At 34.4% G+C, this 20,553-nt stretch overlaps 1 protein-coding gene across 2 annotated transcripts in view; it reads right to left on the bottom strand.

The window, feature by feature from the left end:
• The window catches only part of UNC13C (unc-13 homolog C), a 639,986-nt gene that overhangs the window by 247,952 nt on the left and 371,481 nt on the right, over positions 1–20,553 (bottom strand). For both annotated transcript variants that reach the window (XM_074366154.1, XM_045506261.2), the window contains one exon: positions 2,046–2,215. In XM_074366154.1, the coding sequence (XP_074222255.1) occupies positions 2,046–2,215 (170 nt within the window). The remainder of the gene's footprint in view (positions 1–2,045; positions 2,216–20,553) is intronic.

Below are 20,553 nucleotides of genomic sequence, written 5' to 3'. Positions count from 1 at the left end.
GACCCCTCTCACAAAGGAAAGATCATGAGGTGGATTGACACAGACTCAACGCTAAAGACTTCTTTAATTGACCATCTTTCTAAACGAAACTGTACTTTTAGCCATACAAGATACAGTTAAATAAGGAAGTCTACTTTCTTCCTGCGGAGTGCCTCCTCAGTTTTCATCATGAACATTTAAGTCACTGTGTTGCAAAGATTCTTCCCTTAGGAGTGCCAGGATAATCAGTTTCTCCTGTTGACTAGGAGACAGGTGATTCTCAACAAATGTGACAGTTCTCTGCTGCGGCCAAGAGAAATTCAAGTTTTGAGATCTTTTTGTCACAGACCTCTTCCCAGAGCCACAGGGGAACATTTTAACTATCATCACTGCAATGGATGCAAGGGGCACAGGCTCTGCTGGATGCCCAGGGCTCTTGGCCGAGCCCTCCTCTGCATGGTGGAATGAATTCTAAGTGATAAGGAACATTGTACAAAGAATGAAAATACGATCTAATGGGATTAGACCCATTAATCCCAACTGAGGGATTTTATACAAAGCTAATACTTGTTTTCTCTCTCTCTCTAAAGGTTAAATATTAGCAATGAGACCACAGAAGTAGGAAGTGAGGATGAGCAGGAAAAGGTGTCCAAGTTGTGTTGCATCGTGTCTTCCTCTCTACAGACTGAAGGACAGTCTCAGCATGAGAGCTAGGGGGCTGATTTTACTAACAGCACATTCAAATTACTTGGCAAACTGAATATACCCACTTATGTTCTGTCAAAACACAATTTGAGGAATTTCTGTTCTGCCTCAAGGACATGCTAACTTATCATAGAAATAATAAAAAAAAAAAAAAGACCATGTGTACGCAAGCCTCATTAATTAAAACTCAACTTGTGAGTACTGCGCAGAGTTAATGGCCTGAAGTTTACCTTTATCTAACAACATTGTCTTCATATATAAAGTTATTTAATAGTATATAGTATAAACAAGATACAGGAGGATGATCATCGTAAGTCAGATAAAAATCCTATGCCAATAACGGAGAAGCACCAATTTTAAGAACGTTTTCTTCAAAATAAAATATTTTTTGATAACAAGTTCTTCGTCTAGCTTGAATCATTTATGTTCAGATAAATTATACATCTCTCCTTCTTTAAATTATTATATAATTCAGATCTTCATTAATTCTATGTGACCTTATCCCTTTACTTTGTCAAATGTTACTAATGGAAGTATGTAGGTTTTTTAGAAGCCAAGAGCACTTTTTAATTTGCTAAAATGTACTGATATCCTAAATGGAAACACTTAGTAATACTGGGGTTGTATAGATCCTTCTTTAATTCACAACCAGCCCTTAAAAGTTTAATTAAAACATGTCAGAGGATATGATTAAGAAATCTGGATCATGTCCTTTACAGAAACTGAGAAGATCCATATTATTAAGTCAGCACTCAACAGTCTAGGCTATTATTCAATTGTAGTTAAAATCAAATTAAAACTTATCTTTATTTAATTCTTGGTTCCATAATAAAATTCCACTTAAAACATGCCAATTATATTCTCAATATCATAAGCATAAATCCACATATGTATTTGGCTTTGCTTCCTAAAGCCTACTTTTATATCATCTTTTAAAGATATTCAAAATACACTTTTCCTTTAATGCCAAAATTCATTAAGGGATCAATAGAAATGTCAAATATTACTAAGTTATAAGTAATTTGATTTCTATATATTTGGCAAAGGCTTCTGAAGCTATATTTTATGAATTAAAAATTAAGATTGGGATAATATTTTTCTTCTAAAGAACACCTAGTTGATTCCCTAAAAGACTGAACTGAGTCTTTTGAGACTTTTCATCTCAAATTTACCAATGTCTTTAAATAATATAGAACTTGAATAATTACCACCTTAATTTCTAATGACACTAAATCACCTAAAGTCCAACAGAATGTTCTAGAAAAGCATGAGTTATTTTTACCTATATGGGAATACAATACCTACCATAGATGTTCTGGAATTTTATTTAGCTTTTTTCAAGTAGATATAAAGATAGTCACCTAAATTGTACCAGACATCCATTTCTCCACTCAGGGTCCTCACTTCTACAATTGTCTGTCCCAGAAAATCATCTGACTCCTTTTTGAAATGTTGCTTCACTCTGGATTTAATGTCATCATCTTCATCCCACACTCTGACTTTGATTCGATCCGTGGAGTTATGGCACTCACTGAAAATGAATATGGACAAGTTAGCAACCATTAATAACTTCTCCACATGGCATCTGATGTTAGCAACCTATTTCAAATAGACCTAATCCAGAAAGCCATAGCATATGTTAGTTACATAATTAATAAGATTTCCCAAGGACATTCCATCCATGGGCTGCTGCAGGTATCAGGAGTATTGGAAAAAAGGTGCATGAGTTAACTAATGTTAATAAAGGAATATCCTATACCATCCATTCTATTTCCTTTAACTGAACTGGATATGACCAAATATGGGTCAGAAATCTTTGTTTAGGGTATCTTCTCTATATCTCCTATTTACAACAGCTACCTGTAATGACATGTCCATGCTAAGAAAATTCTGTACCATAAATATAAAGCTAACTTAATTGTGATGGATGTTGAGAAAGTGGGCATCACAGAGTCCCACTAAAAAAAATTCCAAGTATATAAAATCTTGTTAAATCAAGTATAATTATACAAAGTAAAAAAATCCCAGTAAGTATACAAGGGCTTGTTAAATCAAGTAGAATTATATCAAGATCCTTCTGTTTTTAGGGGGGAGGGTATAGCTCAAGTAGTAGAGCACATGCTTAGCATGTATGAGGTCCTGGGTTCAATCCCTGGTACCTCCTCTAAAAATAAATAAACCTAATTACCTCCCCCTCCTGCCAAAATAAAAAATAATTAAGTAATGCAACAATAAATAAATAAAATATATAAAAAAGAAGGAACCGTACTTCAGGATGACACCTACACCCCAATGTTCATAGCAGCATTATTTACAATAGCCAAGACATGGAAACAGCCTAAATGTCCATCAACAGATGACTGGATAAAGAAGATGTGGTACATTTATACAATGGAATACTACTCAGCCATAAAAACCGACAACATAACGCCATTTGCAGCAACATGGATGCTCCTGGAGAATGTCATTCTAAGTGAATTAAGCCAGAAAGAGAAAGAAAAATACCATATGAGATCGCTCATATGTGGAATCTAAAAACAAAAAACAAACAAAAAAAGCATAAACACAGAACAGAAATAGACTCATAGACATAGAATACAGACTTGTGGTTGCCAAGCGGGTGGGGGTGGAAAGAGATAGATAGGATTTCAAAGTTGTAGAATAGATAAACAAGATTATACTGTATAGCACAGGGAAATATACACAAGATCTTATGGTAGCTCACAGAGAAAGGAATGTGACAATGAATATATGTATGTTCATGTATAATTGAAAAATTGTGCTGTACACTGGAATTTGACACAACATTGTAAAATGATTATAAATCAGTAAAAAATGTTAAAAAAAAAAAAAAGATCCTTCTGTTTTTAAGAATAAACTGTACATTTCAGCCCATTGTGATGTTCATTTTTTCTACCTGCTCTGGTTGAAGCAAACTACTTAGAACTGCCCACACATACTATGGTCTTTCCTGATTCACCCTATGGCTTTTGTATATACTCTTCCTTCTTCCTTTCTGCCTGCTAACTTATCATTCTTTAAGAATCAGCTACTCATCTGTCCTATGCAACTTCTTCTACAGCTCATTGAACCAATTAGGATGGTCAGTCCTGAGCTCCTAATTTACTTTGTTTATGCATTCACTTTGGCCCAGGAGTCCCTAGGCTCAGGTCAGTGGATGAGTTCTGAGCATCCTCAGACTTGGAATAACAAAATAAAACAACTTTATCTTTATTTTCCTTCAATTATGAAGATAGGCCACAGCAGTATTAACACTATCTGTACAATTTTGCTGCTAATAAAACCACAATTATTTACATATAACATTAAAGTGTTATGAAACTTGAAATGCTATTTATAACTATCATTAGTGTACTAATACATTATTTCAATATGGTTGGTTTTGTTTTAAATTCTATACATTTTATTTTATGCATTTAAAAACATAGTTTTGAACAACAGATCCATATTTCTCACCAGATTGTCAAATGGGCTAATGGTTCAGAAATTATTTAGGAACCCCTGACAGTATACTGTCCCTCCCATTAACCTATGAGGCAAAGTAATAACAGCACATATAAAAATAAGATTTGAGGTCTGACATGCCAATGCGTAAATCACAGCTCCACTATTTCTACTTAATGCAGGAGTTTTTAACACAGCACATTTTGGCAACTTCTTGGACATATTTGGTTATCACAATGTTGAGAGGCACTACTGGCATTGAGTGAGCTAGGGAAGGGATTTAGACACCCTACCATCTATAGGAGAGTCTCCATAATTTGGAATGACTGGAAGACACTAATGAAGATGCAAAACCCATTGGTAAACACCTCAACTTGGGATTTAAATCTTTTACATAAAAACACAAACTCTTTTGCATGGCAAACAACTAGTATGTAAATTGCTAGTTCAAGTAAGTTTTTTTTTTTTTCTGGTTTCTGTTCAGAACTTTACCAAGAGTTGTTTTCTATTTTGAGAAATTTCATCACCAATGTCAAAACCATTCAGAGTATCTGAATCAAACTATTTGGATCAGCCTGCATTTGAAATGATCACACTCATGCTAATTTTACCGACAGGTGAAAGTTTGCATCTACTAAACCATGTACTCTAGGGTTGTTGTGTCTGATCCTTACATATTGTAATACCTTCATTTCTCCTTTATATTATAGTTGGAATATTATATGTATGTTTGAAATTATATTGATAAATTAAGTTATATATATTGTTTCAGCATTGAAAAGTCATGAATTATTTTATATAAAAGGAGTCATCATTCAAAAGGAACTATATTTACTTGTAATAAACTATAAGGGGAAAAATTGAAAAAAAAAAAGATATACACACACATATATGTATAACCAAATCACTTCTCTGTACATCTGAAACTAACACATTATTGTAAATAAACCATACTTCAATTTTAAAAAGGAGGTCATTGGGTCTGATAGAGTTGAGAGCTAATATCTGTACTGGACTTAACCTCCGTGAATCTCAGTTTTTTTAATCAGTACAATGGGAGCAATAATAGCTAATTATTATCTTAATCTTACAAAATGCTTATGGAAGACAAGTGAAATAGTATCTTGCAGCAGTTAGCACAGTAATAGAGACGTAGTGAGTGTATGATCTCCATTAGCCATTATTGTTATAATGTCATTATTCCATTAGTTCTTTTTGAAGTTAGATCTATTTGTGTTAACATCTCTATTCTTGACAGTTTTTAGCATATATCTATCATTCAAAAAATACTAATTAAAAATATATGTAAAGTTTTGCCAAAATAAAATTCCTTGTATTATATTTGAAGGAAAATATCCTCATTATTCTTACAAATATATTTATCAAGAAATTCTCCAATTTTCATAGCTATTATATTGGTAAAATGTGGTGGAAATGGTGGGGAGGGAAGAGGAATTAATCCACGATACTATATCCATAGCAGCTAACAAAGCTTTTTCAACTTAGCAGTCAGAAAGGATAAAATCACAGCTGTCTCCTACCTACTCAGAATTCCAAAGATAACTATATAAACACACACCTGAAATTATGGTAGCAAGGATATTTAGATAGGAAAACATGTGACAATTTACCCATAATTTATATTAAAAATGGCTAAGAATTTAATTTCTTCACTATCAGAAAGAAAAAAAAATGCCCATGTAGAAACAAAAACCCAACCACCAGCCCATCTGCTTCATTCTTATATTAGAAAAAAGAATGAAAGGAAGCTTACAGTATCAGGAAAAATAGTTACCACTGTCAAACCTTAAAACTCAAATCATTACAATAGCAGAAAGTTCCTTTTTGTCATCTTCGGATAAAATAAATCACCAGAGCTCATGCAAGTCCTAGGAGACAGAAACCTAATGTATTTTTTTTTTACTTGCAAATAACAGGTGCAGTAATAGTAAGCTCTGGATAGTAAAGATCAGTATCTATTTCTAGAATCTATTATTTAACAAGATAAAATATTGTCTCCTTTTGAAGAATTTTTTGAGGCTCTAGTTTTTGTTATCAATTTAAAGATTTTTAACTAGTTAAAATAAATACACAAATGATAATCTATATTAAAATAGTAATAACATGTACATGTGCACATGTGTAATATACACATAAACACACAATCACCCTTCCCTCCCTTTGTACGTAACTCAAATGTTTATATACATATGTACACTGTACTGCATGTGCATTCATACATGTACGTATGCATATTATATAGCAAGAGGAGAGAGATGATACTTTTCAGATTTCTAACAGAAGTATGTCATATTTCGTACCAGGTGGATGCATACCTTCCAAATGACTGCTCATATTTCCATTAAGTTTCTTCATTTGGTTTATATCCTTTGTTTTTACTATAAGTTCACTATGCCCTCATCCATTCAGTCACCCGTTAGCAGTTATTTACTGAGCACCTAAGATGTTACCAGATACAACTGAGGCTTAGCAAGGTTACACAATTCAATCAAAGAAACTTTTTTTTGATGTCAAAATGTATATTAATAGATTTAGGACAAACACAATAATCAGTGATGTGCCCCTATAAACATACTTGTGATTTTGCTGATGGGAATTTGAATCTCTCTGCATTTCTCACTGATTCTATTTTTTAATTTTTTAATTAAGTTAGCTTTCAAATTTGGAGAAATTCTAGATTTACAAAAAAGTTGCCGAAAGAATACAGAGAGCTCCCGCACATCTCCCACTATTGTTAATGTTTTATATTACAAACACTGGTTCTATTTTTCTTCCCTCATGAAGCCTTTTCAGTTCCTACTTTCTTTTTCTTTTCCATAAAACTATTTTTGAAGGACATTTTAAAATAAACAACGTTTGCCATTAAATTCAGGTTTAAACTGTCATAAACTGGTGGCTGCATTGCGTGGTTTGGTTCTTTCGGCAGCAGTGCTGGAGGTCGTCAGTACTTTCTCAGAGTTTCTGGCATTTAGTTCTGAAAAGCAAAGTACTAACTGACAGTAGCAATGGTGTTTTTTCCAAGAAAACTACATTTTTTTTCCTACACAGTCACTTCAGAGGCTGGTAGTTCGATCTCTCCAAAAGTTCTTAAGCAACCTAAGAATTTATGAAATAATTTTTTTCTACATAAGCTAACTAGAGTGGACTCTGCTGTTTGCAACTAAGAATGCTGATTAATGTAATATTTTTTAAAGAATGAAGGGAGTTGCAATAATAGAAAGTAAAATGTGGAACTGACTCCGTGGAAGTTATGAGAGCAGACAATGAAGATTTAATTACCTCAGGCTTGAAAGCCAATGCATTTTGAAATGCGATAGTAAAACAGCTGGTCAAAATGTTGCTTGCTATTGCTTTGGAACTGTGACCACGTGCCAACTGAAGCTTTTTTATTAGTGTCTATGGTTGGAACACAATTCAGAAGGTTGGCACGTGCTTATTATATCATGCTGCTTTCAAAAATGTACTGTGGTAGAGTTGCACTCAAACTACAGCTAGACAGTCTCTATGCAGAGATGTAAGGGAACACAGCTATGCCAAAAGAGGCTCACTCGGCTTGTGTCCTGCAATATAAATTGACTGAGGATACCATAATTTGGAATCTTGCAGGGTTGAGAACAGCCAGCTGCTTCTGTATACTAAAACACACCTCTACAAGCAGAGGTTTCTGAGTGCAACTTCAAAAATAGATAAAATTGCTGCCCAGGGCATTTCAAACATCCTTCAGGAAGCTTCTAAGTGACAGTGAAAGGAACTTAGTGGCAAACATCAGACTGATGGCTTTGCACCCTGACATGCTATTTTGCAGGGGCTGAGGCAGCCACCATTAGCTTAAGAGAGAGGAATTGGTCAGGACAGAGGAGCCAGCAGCAAAGAGTTAAATTTTCCAGGCTTATGTGGTTACTCATAAAATTGTTGTCAAAGTTCACCTCCTGGAAGCCTGGTAAATTTCCCAGTGAACAGTACTGCCAAATGCACCTCAGGCTCGCTACAGCTATATTTAAAATAATTTCTGGGTCCTTGAACTGACAGCAATAGAAAGTGGGCTCCAAGTAGAATCCCCTTCCAACCAGGATGACCATGTACCTGGATTTTTCCAACTTATGGTTTTCTAGATGTGCAGTGCCTTTTAATTCTTTTTAGAGCCCTCTTTCATTTACTTTCATTTTACACAGTGCTTGCCTAGAACACAGGCATTGGTACTTTGGGGGAGGAAGGTCTCACCAGATGTAGAATCAAAGACTTGGAGAAAAATGGATAAAAGGAATCCACCCAGAAATAAGTACCAGGGCTTGACAGACTGGCCAGTCAAGTGACTACTTCTGTTGCTAGGATCAGGGAGTCTGGAGTAACCTGTCCAGGAGGACTCTGTATTTGCTATGTATAAATAATAGTCATGTATTTCCCACCTTTGTTCTTACTGAATTAGAATAACCCCAATGTTAAAAGTCTATCTTCTTCTCTTTCCCCAATAATACAATGGGAATTTTGGAAGATGACCACTTGCCTTTAACTTGTAGACCTAATAAGGATTACAAAGAATCAAACCTGGAGCTGATGGAGAGATGATCTCAAGATTCCAGACTTCAAGCTAAACATAGTAACTGGATGTAATTTGGGGATTACCTACCTTGGATGACAGAGGGTGAATTCATTTCATTTCAAGTACATTTAGAGATAGAAATATTATGTATAAATGTCAAATGCTCAGAGAGGTAGAAGGTAACAGATACCATAGGTTCATTCACTCCACAACCTTTTAAGCCCCCCTTTCCCCTTCCTACTGTGGTGAATAGCCCAGTTTCCCTGAGACTAGAGATGACTGCTTGACACAGTTCTGGTAATGAGATGTAAGCAAATGTCTTCTGACCTTTCTCTTTACTTCTTTTATTACTCTGGAACATGGATGTAAAATATCCTTTGCTAAAGGTGTTAGAACAGGAAGATAGATTAAGCTTTGTTCTTTGGTGTAATAACTGAGTTACCATGCTAGCCCTCAAATGCCTGTATCTAGAATTCTTGTTGTATGAAATAAATAAATCTCCTTTTGACTAAACCATAATCATGGCTTAATGTAAAGCTGAATGAAATTCTACTTGAATCAGTGGGAAAATAATTAAAAATCTACAAAGCTCATTTTGTTTGACTGTATGTGAAATGGTTTACAATGTTTAATTTATTAACTGTTGGCTATTTTTATATTCAGTGTTTTATGCCATTCCTTAACTATTTTACATGTTCCATAAACTGATTTTTATGGAAACATAAAGGTTTGCATTTTAAACTGGAAATTATAGGCTCATGTAGTAAACAAAATCTGACAGCAAGTTAAATGTATTTACATACAAGAAAAAAAACTATCACATATAATAGGGAGAAAAAGTATAGTTTCATTAAATCTTACTCTACTAGATCATTTCCAACCTGGTTAGTTAGCTAACAAAGACTCCTGGTTTAGTTCACTGGCTTGTGAATTTGGCTTTTCGAACAGCAGAGAATAAGATATTTTAGTGCGCAAATTCTTGATAAGTAAGTACTGTTAGAGCAATCTGCTTTGTAGGTTTTTTTAAAAACTAAAAATAATACGCTTCTAAAGAGTAGTTCATATGTCTAATTTCATGGTTTTTTCATTGTTAAAGAGAGGAATTGTTTTGTTTCCATGGGAATAAGCTATTTTATTCTTTCCCAAATTAAAGCAAAGCATTTCCCCCTTCTGGACCCAGGATGATTTTGTGTGTTTTTGTTCTGCATTGTCTTTATTTTTAATTCACAGGTACCCTATCTCTGTAGAGCCCATCACTATTTGGCCAATTTTCTTTTGGCAGCCATCCAAATGACTAATTTCTTTATAATTATTTATTCCAAATTGGCAAATGGTCTCACTGCAAATATTTTTAGATTGAGAGTTTCCTGGATACAGCCCAGATACATACCTCCTATGATTAAAGCAAAACAAACAAACAAAAAAACAAAGACAAAAAGCAAATAAAAAATTAATGAAAAAAACCTCCAAAACCTACTCCTTACCCACGTTATCAGAGTTTAACCCATTCTGAGAAGGATGGCTTTACTTAGAGAGATGCTCATGGATTTCATAAAGTCAAGAAAGCCTGACTTCAATGGAGAAACAAGCCCTTGCGCACACAGTCATCCTCTGATGGGAAGTCATTATAAAAGTACTGTGTGAGCAAACCATCATTCAAAAATGAGAACTAGACCTGTAGTCGAGCTAGTTCCAATGAAGCAACTAAAATATACCTCACGTGAGAACTATATCAGAAAAAAAGCCAATAATAAATGATGCTGCCATTCAAAATCATGTTCTCTAAGAATTTGTAAAATTCTAGCCTTATATTTTAAGGGCAGCAAATGAAATTTCTATATTTTAAGTGCTATTATACCATATTTTGTTAAAAGACATGTTCATAAGATATATTAAATGTATATAAGTAAATGTGTGTTTACATACATATATACACATATGTGTGTATACGTGTATATGCATTGAAACAAGCGGCAAAGGTACATATCAAAATATAGGCGGTAAAATTAGTGAAAATTTTAATTATATTCTTTATATTTTCCTGTTACAATCAACAAAATTGCATTTAAAAATAACTAGTCATTGTAAATAATCCCATTTCAAGTCAAGCTAGAAGGCAGGGCACTGATTGAGAAAATCAGCAGCCAGAAATGGCAAGAGTCATCCTGAGGCAAAGTAGCAGCAGCCTTTCGAACAGTAATTAAATTCTCTAGTTACAGCTTACTTCCTTCAACTCTGACCCACCTACGGGAGACACTCGATTGTTCGTATTTCCTCTCAGGGATTTATTATGAACTTTGTAACCCACTTTCATCTCAGTACTGGTGTCTCATCTGTTCTTGAATCAAGATCCCTAACCCTATTATCTTCTCATTGTATTACAGCAGGGAAACAAACTCTAGGTTCCAAACCCCGTAACACTGCACAGCGACTTTTCCCACCTGCATTTATCTAAAACAATTTAACTATGGGAATTAGGATGGAAGAAAAAAAGCAGTCCTCCACATTTTACTTTTGTTCAAGTTTTCCTGAGGTTTTCCTTTGAAGTCACTGGACATTGTAGACCCATCCCATTAATGAATGACATGGAAGACCATACAAATGAGAATAAGAAATGAATTACATTATTAGCGGCGCTTGCGAAAAAGAAAAGTTGCTTAAGAGGATTTCATATGCTGGCATTTAAATATTGGCTGAAGAAGTCCTACTTCTGTAATAGGTAAGAGAACAGAAGGGCACAGCATGATTTTTATAAGATCCACCCATTTTCCGGCCCCAACTTCGAGCCCCACAACAAGACCATAAATACCTCAAAGTCTCATATTCTATTTTTGTATCTAATGTTTTCTTCACAGGTACTAATGCTGCAGATAAACTTACTTTAATGGCTGTTTTGATAATTATTCAATATTTAATATTAAAAAATATTAATGCTAACATAATAAAGTTAAGAAACTTGTTTGTTTAGAAAAATACTTTGGTGTTCATTTTTCTGTGCAAAAAGGGACCACTTAGGAAGACAGATCAGAAAACAAAATCTATATGATGTCACATATGTGGGATCTAAAAAACCAAACTAGAAAAATGAAGAATGACATAGTGGTTACCAAGGGCTAGAAGGTGGGGGGATAGGAGAGAGGTTGTTTAGGGGTACAGACTAGTAGACAAGTTAGTCCTGGAGATCTAATGCACAGTGTAGTGAATACAGACAACCATACTATATTATAATCATCAAACTTGCTAAGAGACTATATCTTAGTTATTCCCATGACAAAAAGGAAATGATAATCACATGATGTGATAGAGGAGCTAGCTAATGCTACAATGGCAATCATATTATAATACACAAATGTATCAAATCAACATGATGTACCTTAAACTTATACAGTGTTAAATGTCAAATATATTTTAAGTAAATTTTCTTTTAAATAAAATAAAATATATTTTAATTTAAGAAACACATGTAGAAAATAAGAGCATCAAATTACTCTCTCAAAAAGTAACAAAATATGTACGTGTGTGAGTGTGTCTGTGTATAACAGGGGTGGTTTCTACTCATCATTTCTTTGGTTCACCATGTATTTTCCCAGCTCAGACCCTTTCTTTGTTCATTGTGTTTCTTAGGACAATGATGTCTTTTCCCTATTCCTCTAGCTGGTGAACATCTACCTGTCTTTAAAGACCCAGATAAAAATATCACCTCTGTGTAAAACTTTCCTAAGAACCTTTTTTCTCCTAATCCCTAGTACTTAACAGCAAGTAGATATGCAAAAATTATTTACTGAATACATACAGGAAACATCACAGGTAAGAGTAATCACACTCTTCTTTATTGTTGCTCATGAAATATTATAAATCTGCATGTTCCAAATGGTGGCTAATTATGTAGCTAAAATTCAACCATTTGTCTGAAGTTGAAAACAAGATCCACTTCGGATATGTTTGACATTTATTGAACATTTGATTAAAGACAGCATCTTCCCAAATCTGACTTTTCTTTAAGTGGTGACATGAATTTTATTCTTAAACTCACCTGTCCATAAAGAAGCTGTATTTCAATAATCTCTAAAGCAAAAGATAACATAACTGTTGACAGCCTGGAACTGTGTATGTTGCGATTGTTTTGTGGTTGTCCTATTCTAGCTCTAATATTCTAACGTCTAGGATTCTTAGAACAAGTTATGCCTTTTTAATTTTACTTTCAAGGTGAACATGTATTGGGCATGATGGAGTTAATAGAGCAAACTTGGAAAATGATCTGCCTGATTCAAATTCCATTAGAGCCACTTACTAGCAATATGACTTTGGGAAAGTTATGCAATTCCACTGAGCCTCCATGCCCAATCTATAAAATTAGAATCTGATAAAAGAATTTGGCAAGGTAGCAGGATACAAGATTAACATACAAAAAATCAGTTGCATTTCTTTACACTAACAATGAATCAAACAGGGAAAGAAAGTAAAGAAACAATCCTTTTAAAAATCTCATCCAAAACAACCAAATACTTAGGAATAAATCTAACCAAGGAGGTGAAAGACTTATACACGGAGAACTACAAAACATTGATTAAGGAAATTAAAGATGACTTAAAGAATTGGAAAGATAACCCATGCTCTTGGATTGGAAGAATCAATATCATTAAAATGGCCATACTGCCCAAAGCAATCTACAGATTTGATGACATCCCTATCAAATTACTCAGGACATTTTCCACAGAAATAGAACAAACAATCCTAAAATTTATATGGAATCACAAAAGACCCAGAATTGCAAAAGCAATTTGAAGAAAAAGAACAAAGCTGGAGGAATGACCTTCCCAGACTCTGAATACTACAGAGCCACAGAAATCAAAATATTGTGGTATTGGCAAAAACACAGACACATGGATCAATAGAACAGAATGAGAGCCCAGAAATAAACCCATAAACTTTTGGTCAGGTAATCTTCGACAGAGGCAAGAATATACAACAGAGAAAAGACAGTCTCTTCTATAAGTGGTGTTGGGAAAACTGGACAGCAGCATGTAAAGTAATGAAGTTAGAACACTCCCTCACTCTGTACACAAAAATAAACTCAAAATGGTTTAAAGACTTAAATATAAGACAAGACACGATAAATTTCCTAAAAGAAAACATAGGCAAAACATTCTCTGACATAAATCTCAGCAATGTTCTCCTAGAGCAGTCTACCCAGGCAATAGAAATAAAAGCAAAAATAAACAAGTGGGACCTAATTAAACATATAAGCTTTTGTACAGTAAAGGAAACCATAAGCAAAAAAAACCCAACAACCTACGGAACAGGAGAAAACACTTGCAAATGATGTGACTGACAAAGGCTTAATTTCCAGAATATATAAATAGCTCAAACAACTTAGTAACAAAAAAACAAACAACCCAACCCAAAAATAGGCAGAAGACCTAAACACAAAATTCTACAATGCAGACATATAAGTGGCCAATAGGCACATGAAAAAATGCTCAATATCACTAATTATCAGAGAAATGCGAATCAGAACTATAATGAGGTATCACCTCAAACCAGTTAGAATGGCCATCATTCAAAACTCCATGAAGGATAAATGCTGGAGAGGCTGTGGAGAAAAGGGAACCCTCCTACACTGCAGGTGGGAATATAATTTGGTGCAAACATTATGGAAAACAGTATAGAGATTCCTCAAAAAATTAAAAATAGACTTACCATATAATCCAGCAATCCTGCTTCTGGGTATATATCTGGAAGGAACTCTAATTCAAAAAGATTATGTACCCCAATGTTCATAGCAGCATAATGTACAATAACCAAAATATGGAATCAACCTAAATGTCCACTGACAGATGACTGCATACAGAAGTTGTGGTATATTTATACAATGGAATACTACTCAGCCATAAAAAAGAATAAAGTAATGTCATTTGCAGTAACATGGATGTACCTAGAGATCATCAGTCTAAGTAAAATAAGCCAGAAAGAAAGAAAAATATCATATGCTATTACTCATATGCAGAATCTAAAAAAAAAAAAAGGACACTATGAACTCATCTACAAAACAGAAACAGACTCGCAGACATAGCAAATAATCTTATGGTTACCAGAGAAAGGGAATGGGAAGGGATAAATTTGAAGTTTGAGATTTACAAATGTTAGTCACTATATATAAAAACAGATGTAAAAATAAAGTTTCTGCTGTATAGCACAGGGAACTATGTTCAATATCTTATAATAACCTTTAATGAAAAAGAATATGAAAATGAATATATGAATGTATATGCATGACTGGGATACTGTGCTGTACAACAAAAATTGACACATTGTAACTGACAGTGCTTCAATAAAATAAAATAATAATAATTAAAAATCAATAATCATCTTCTAAAGATGATTAAATATATAAAAAACACATAGAACTATGCTGGGCATTTAGTAGGTTTTTAATTACAGCTGACTAAGGTAATTATAGTACTCAAACCTGTAAATGTATTTTGTCTTTAACAGCAAAGGACAAGTTACTGCAAATATATAAAATAGGGAAGTTTTTAATTATCCTAATTACCAAAACACAGAAAAATTAAATAATTGATGTATACTGATAAAATAAAATTTATTCAACTATTAAAAATACTCTTTTAGGTGAAGGTTTACTTCAGGACTCTGTATTCTGTTCCATCGTTTCAGTTACTGTAGATTTGTCGTAGGCTTTTTCACCCCTTAACAAATTTTTAAGTGTAATGCAGTATTGTTGACTATTGGTACTATGTCTATAGCAGATCTCTAAAACTTTTCTTGCTTAATTGAAACTTTTTGCCTATTTGTCTATTCTCTGTTTTTCCAGCCCTTGGAAACTACCATTCTAGCCTTTGATTCTATAAATATAACTATTTTAGATACCTCCTGTAAGTGGAATAATGCAGTATTAGTCTTTCTGTGAATGGCTTAGCATAATGCCCTCAAGATTCATCCGTGCTGTCACATATTACACAATATCCTTTTATAAGGCTGACTAATATCCTATTACATGTATATATCACATTTTCTTCATTCATTCACCTGTCAATGAACATTTAGGTTGTTTCCACACCTTGGCTATTGTGAATAATGCTGCAATGAACTTGAAGTCCTAGTATCTCTTTGAGATCCTGACTTCAATTCTTTTGGACAAGTACCCAGAAGTGGGATTGCTGGATCACAAGGTAGTTCTATTTTCAACTTTTTGAAGAAACTCCATACTGTTTCCCCTAGTGGTTGCACCATTTTGCATTCTGACCAACAGTGTACAAACGTTTACAGTGGGAAAAGACAAATGGGAACTGGGACCACAGAGGAAGGCCTCATCAAACAGGAGCTTGAATCATGAAGGAGATCCAGTCATTATTGGTGATGCTACTCAAGGTACAGAAAAGAGGAAAAAAATACTCTGGCTTCTCCCATCCTCCCACCTTTGATCTTACTGCAGTGCTTCGTCATGGCCAGACCGAGTGATCAAGACCTAGGCTTCAGAGTTCAGTTCCTTGGGGGTAAAGAGCACATCAAATAAACTTCAGGGAATAAATGGAACAGCAAATAGGCAAATGGCCAACACATATGACAAACTCATATAGAAAATGCCACAAATAAATACATAGCACTGTACACTTAGCTTGAAATATTTCTTTGGTTCTCTCTCTTACTCCTTTTAGAATTTCTTTGTTTTTCCCTGAGAAGTCTTAACATTTGCATCTTGGTACATAGATAAACCACTTCAATGATAAAAGCATTTTTCTAGAATGTAACATTAAACTTTCTTATTTCAGGAAAGGAAACTGATAGAAAACATTTTTGTACTAGGTAACTTTCTAAATCACTAAATGCATGACTCAGAAAGAAAACTATGGGTATAAAAATGCTATGAAAAATAATAGCACTTTATAAATATGAGCTATCTTATCATTAAGGTTATACAGTCAAGCCTGCTTAAGTATATGGATGCTTTAAAACTTTTAGAACTATTGTTTTTCAGAAAGATGAAGTACTCCTCTATGAATTTCTACTGCAGTGAGCGCATTTCATATTATTATATACCTGTAGTCAGTGCATTACTTGACTTGCTGAATGTTATTGTGAATATTTTAACAGAAAGATATAGTTTAGTGTTAGTGTTTACATTTAAAATGTTTGATACATTATCCATATAATTGTATTAATTGGAATTATTACAAATGTCGGATCACTCTCTGCATCCCATTTAGTATCTGTACTTTTTATTGTGTGTGTGGTGGGGAGTAAAAAGGTTTATTTATTTATTTTTAGAGGGAGTACTAGGGATTCAACCCAGGACCTCCTGCATGCTAAGCATGCACTCTACCACTTGAGCTACACCCTCCCTCCAACTTTTTTAAATTCAGTATGTCATGTTTATCCTGATATATACACATGCACATCATTCTTTTTAAAAATTATGTGATACTTTCCATTACATGGATGTGTCTTAATTTAATTCACCCCCAATAGACAGGAGACAGGCATTTAGGTGGTTTCCAACATACCGTGGCAGAGCTACACAGAACACCTTATATGTCTATCTTTATGAACATGTAAAAATATTTCACTCTGACAAATTATTAGAAGTGGTTTTTTTTAGGTTGGAAGTTATGTCAATTACATATACATCTGTATACAGGACACACATACATATTATTAAAACATCCTGCAGGAATCTAGTATGTGCTATACCTGTGCCTGCTTCTCTATACGCCCGTTAATACTGAGCATTATCACTCTTCCATCTTTGCTAATCAGAAAGTTGAATTCTCATATCATATTGACTTTTAGGGAGCACATCTTGTATAAATGAAACATGTATATACACTATTTCTGCATATTTTCCTCTATCCCATACCAGTCCAATTGAAAGGAAAAAAAAAAAAAAACTAATGAAAAATGTCCTCCCCCACTGCATAGCAAAGAGACCTCTAAAGAGCTTATAATTATTTCTTGCCAAAGAAAAAGGGTTAACATAAATAGTCAGATTTTGTCCCTGGCAAGAGACAGAATCAGTCAGCGCGCATTTTGATAGACACTTAAGTTGCCCTTCTCTTAGGTTCTCTGCCTCACTTTCAACAAGAAAACAGGTGCTATTTTCCCAAGAAACTCTGAGGCAGTGAGAGGCAGTGATGAGAATGTTAGCAGCAAGCTGCAGCTCCATCAGCTGCCTGACCAGACTTTATCTGAGCACCACACTTGAGTCAGAAGCAGCAATCATAAAGGTAAATACTATTAACTAACATCCTTCTCATTCCAAACATCAGCAACACAGCAAGAGAACACAGGCTTACGGAAAACTGCTGCACTGATCACCAAGGGATTGCTAAAGAAGAGAAGAAACGTGAGGAAATCCTACATTCCAATTAACTTTTCCACTTAAATCTAACCTTCAGCCAATTATCTGGAATGGGGCAACTGTGCCTAAGAATTCATAAATAGTAATGCTGGTTATACCTTAGACCTCTCTGGACTCTTTTGCTGGGTATTATGAAAGATACAAAGAGACGGAATTCCAAAACAAAAAGTCACTGTAGAAACATAAAAAAAACCACCTCATAGCACCTGTGAAGTTTTGGCATTGATGCCCACGAGCAGTAGCTACCCTTTAACATTAAAACACAAACTCAAGTGTCTTGGAAATTAGAGTTGAAACTACATAATTATGAACATTAAGTCAAAGTTTCAGATTTGAAAAAAGTCTATATGAATGTTTCCAAACTTCCAAAACATAAACTATAAACATAGTTTGATCAACTATAAACATAGCTTAAGTTAAAAAGGTACAAGATAACATTATCCTCCAGATGCTATAAAAGTATGAGTGATAATTCAGATAGAATTCATTGTAACAGAAGATATCACTTCAAGTTGAACCGTATGAAATAGCCATTTTTGTAGGTCAAAAGAGTTGACCATCAGCAATTTCATATAGTTTGACCTAGCAATGACTAGTTCCATGTAACAGAATCTTGTCTGTGTCCTAATTGGGAATCGAGTTTGTACTTGGCAAATATAAGAAATTCTATTAGATTAAAAAACCAGAGCATTCACAAAACACAGTCTGATTATTAATCAAGATACTGAAGACATTAGTGGTGGTGGTGTGAGAGGGCAAATAAAGAGAGGTAACAAATAGCAAAGATCTTCAAGATTTACTAAATTGGATTCATTTGATAACGGCATTGATCCTAGAGGGGACTGCTAGAAACTATCATGAAACGCTTTTCAAGAAATTCAGGCAGTCTTCAGGGGACTTCCCTATCCCTTCCCCACCAGACAATGGATTCATTTTGTCTAGTCAAGAAAATTTGAGGATTTTTAAACCCATATATTACCCTGAAGTTTAGACCCTAAAATAAGCAGCAGTCGAAACTTCTGGATGTTAAAGAATTTCTAGAAAGGTAGGATCCATCCTCATCAGGGACAGGAGATTGACAGATAACTAAAAAGGAAAATATTCTAACAAGCAGTTGAAAAGAGTGCCAGCATTAAAAAAAAAAAAAAAAAAAGAAGGGGGAGGAGGTGAGGCACATTAAAAGCCTGGAGAAACAGTCAGAGGTCTAAGGTCAAGGCCAGATGGCCAGAGATGGTCAGGAAAGTTAGCCAGTTGAGTAGATAGACAGCATGCACATAAGAGCTATTCTCCAGTTGCATGTTGCACTGACCCATTTTCCATAAACATAAACTCTTCCAGGGGGCTGACTCTTCCTGCTTGCCGGTGGGCTACCACTGGTACTCATGTCTCGTTCTAGAGTAGGCCCCAGCCTCTGACAACTCGGATGGAAGCCAGTGCACAAAAGTATCAGCAACGTAACTTTCCCCCAATTTACCATGTGCTCCTCAACTTTATTTCTATATTACAAAGCAGTTTGGGTTTGAATCATTTGGTTCACTTCAATGTTTGTGTCTGAACACACAACTGAAAAGCAAAACTGGACTATTTGTTGTTTCAATTCCTCCTTGGAACAAAGCAAGGTGTAATAAACAGTAGCTTAAAATTAAATATTTAATTAAGCATGCTTTAAAACATTTTAAGTATGGCCCTTATATTAGCAGAGATATAAAAAATAAAAGTGTCTCCTTTTTTGATGGAATTTTCTCAACATACAAACTTAACTATTTGGCAATAGTAAAGCTTCACAAAGTAATATGACGCAGAAAGAGTCCCACATGACATCTTGAGATAAAAAGACATGCTAAATGTCTCCTTGGGGTCAGTGGTAGTTTTCCATTCTGTGTTTTCTTGATTTTATCCTTAGTTCTCTAACAACAGAGCATAAAAGGATGACAAAATTTAGTGACAGTGAAAGCTTAATAGGTTATTTTACTGCTTATTTCTGTGCTCTAAATAAGTCGATACACTTTGTCCCTTCTTGTACCTTCAAGTCTAACTCTAATCAAAAGTAGTATCAAAGTTTATTAGATAGAGACATAAAACTGAAAGGAAAAATGTACCGTGAAGTCTAAAGGCACTGGTAAGTTTTCATCAGGTTGGGGAACTTACTGGTGATGCTAATAAAAAGTAAATGTCTGAGTTAATCGAGCAATGCTCAAGTAGCATACAGAGAGGACAGACACAGCTTTGGAATTGTCTGGAGAAAAATCATTGAAAGGACAGTAAGAAGGAAAAAATAAGGGTGCAACAACAGAGCGAATAAACAAAATAACGTTTATAAAAGACATGTTCATTGGTAAGAAATTAACTTTAGAACTTTACATCTGGAAATAATCATTAAGTAGATTTTTAGGCTTACTTTGTACCCAACATTAATTTAGGAGACCTTCCCCCTCAAGGAGCTCAAAACTTACGTTGGAAAACAATA

The sequence above is a fragment of the Camelus bactrianus genome, chromosome 6 (assembly GCF_048773025.1).
Source record: "Camelus bactrianus isolate YW-2024 breed Bactrian camel chromosome 6, ASM4877302v1, whole genome shotgun sequence".
In the NCBI taxonomy this organism is placed as follows: Eukaryota; Metazoa; Chordata; class Mammalia; order Artiodactyla; family Camelidae; genus Camelus; species Camelus bactrianus.
Note: the sequence above shows the minus strand (reverse complement) of the source record. Positions and strands in the feature narration are given on the sequence as shown.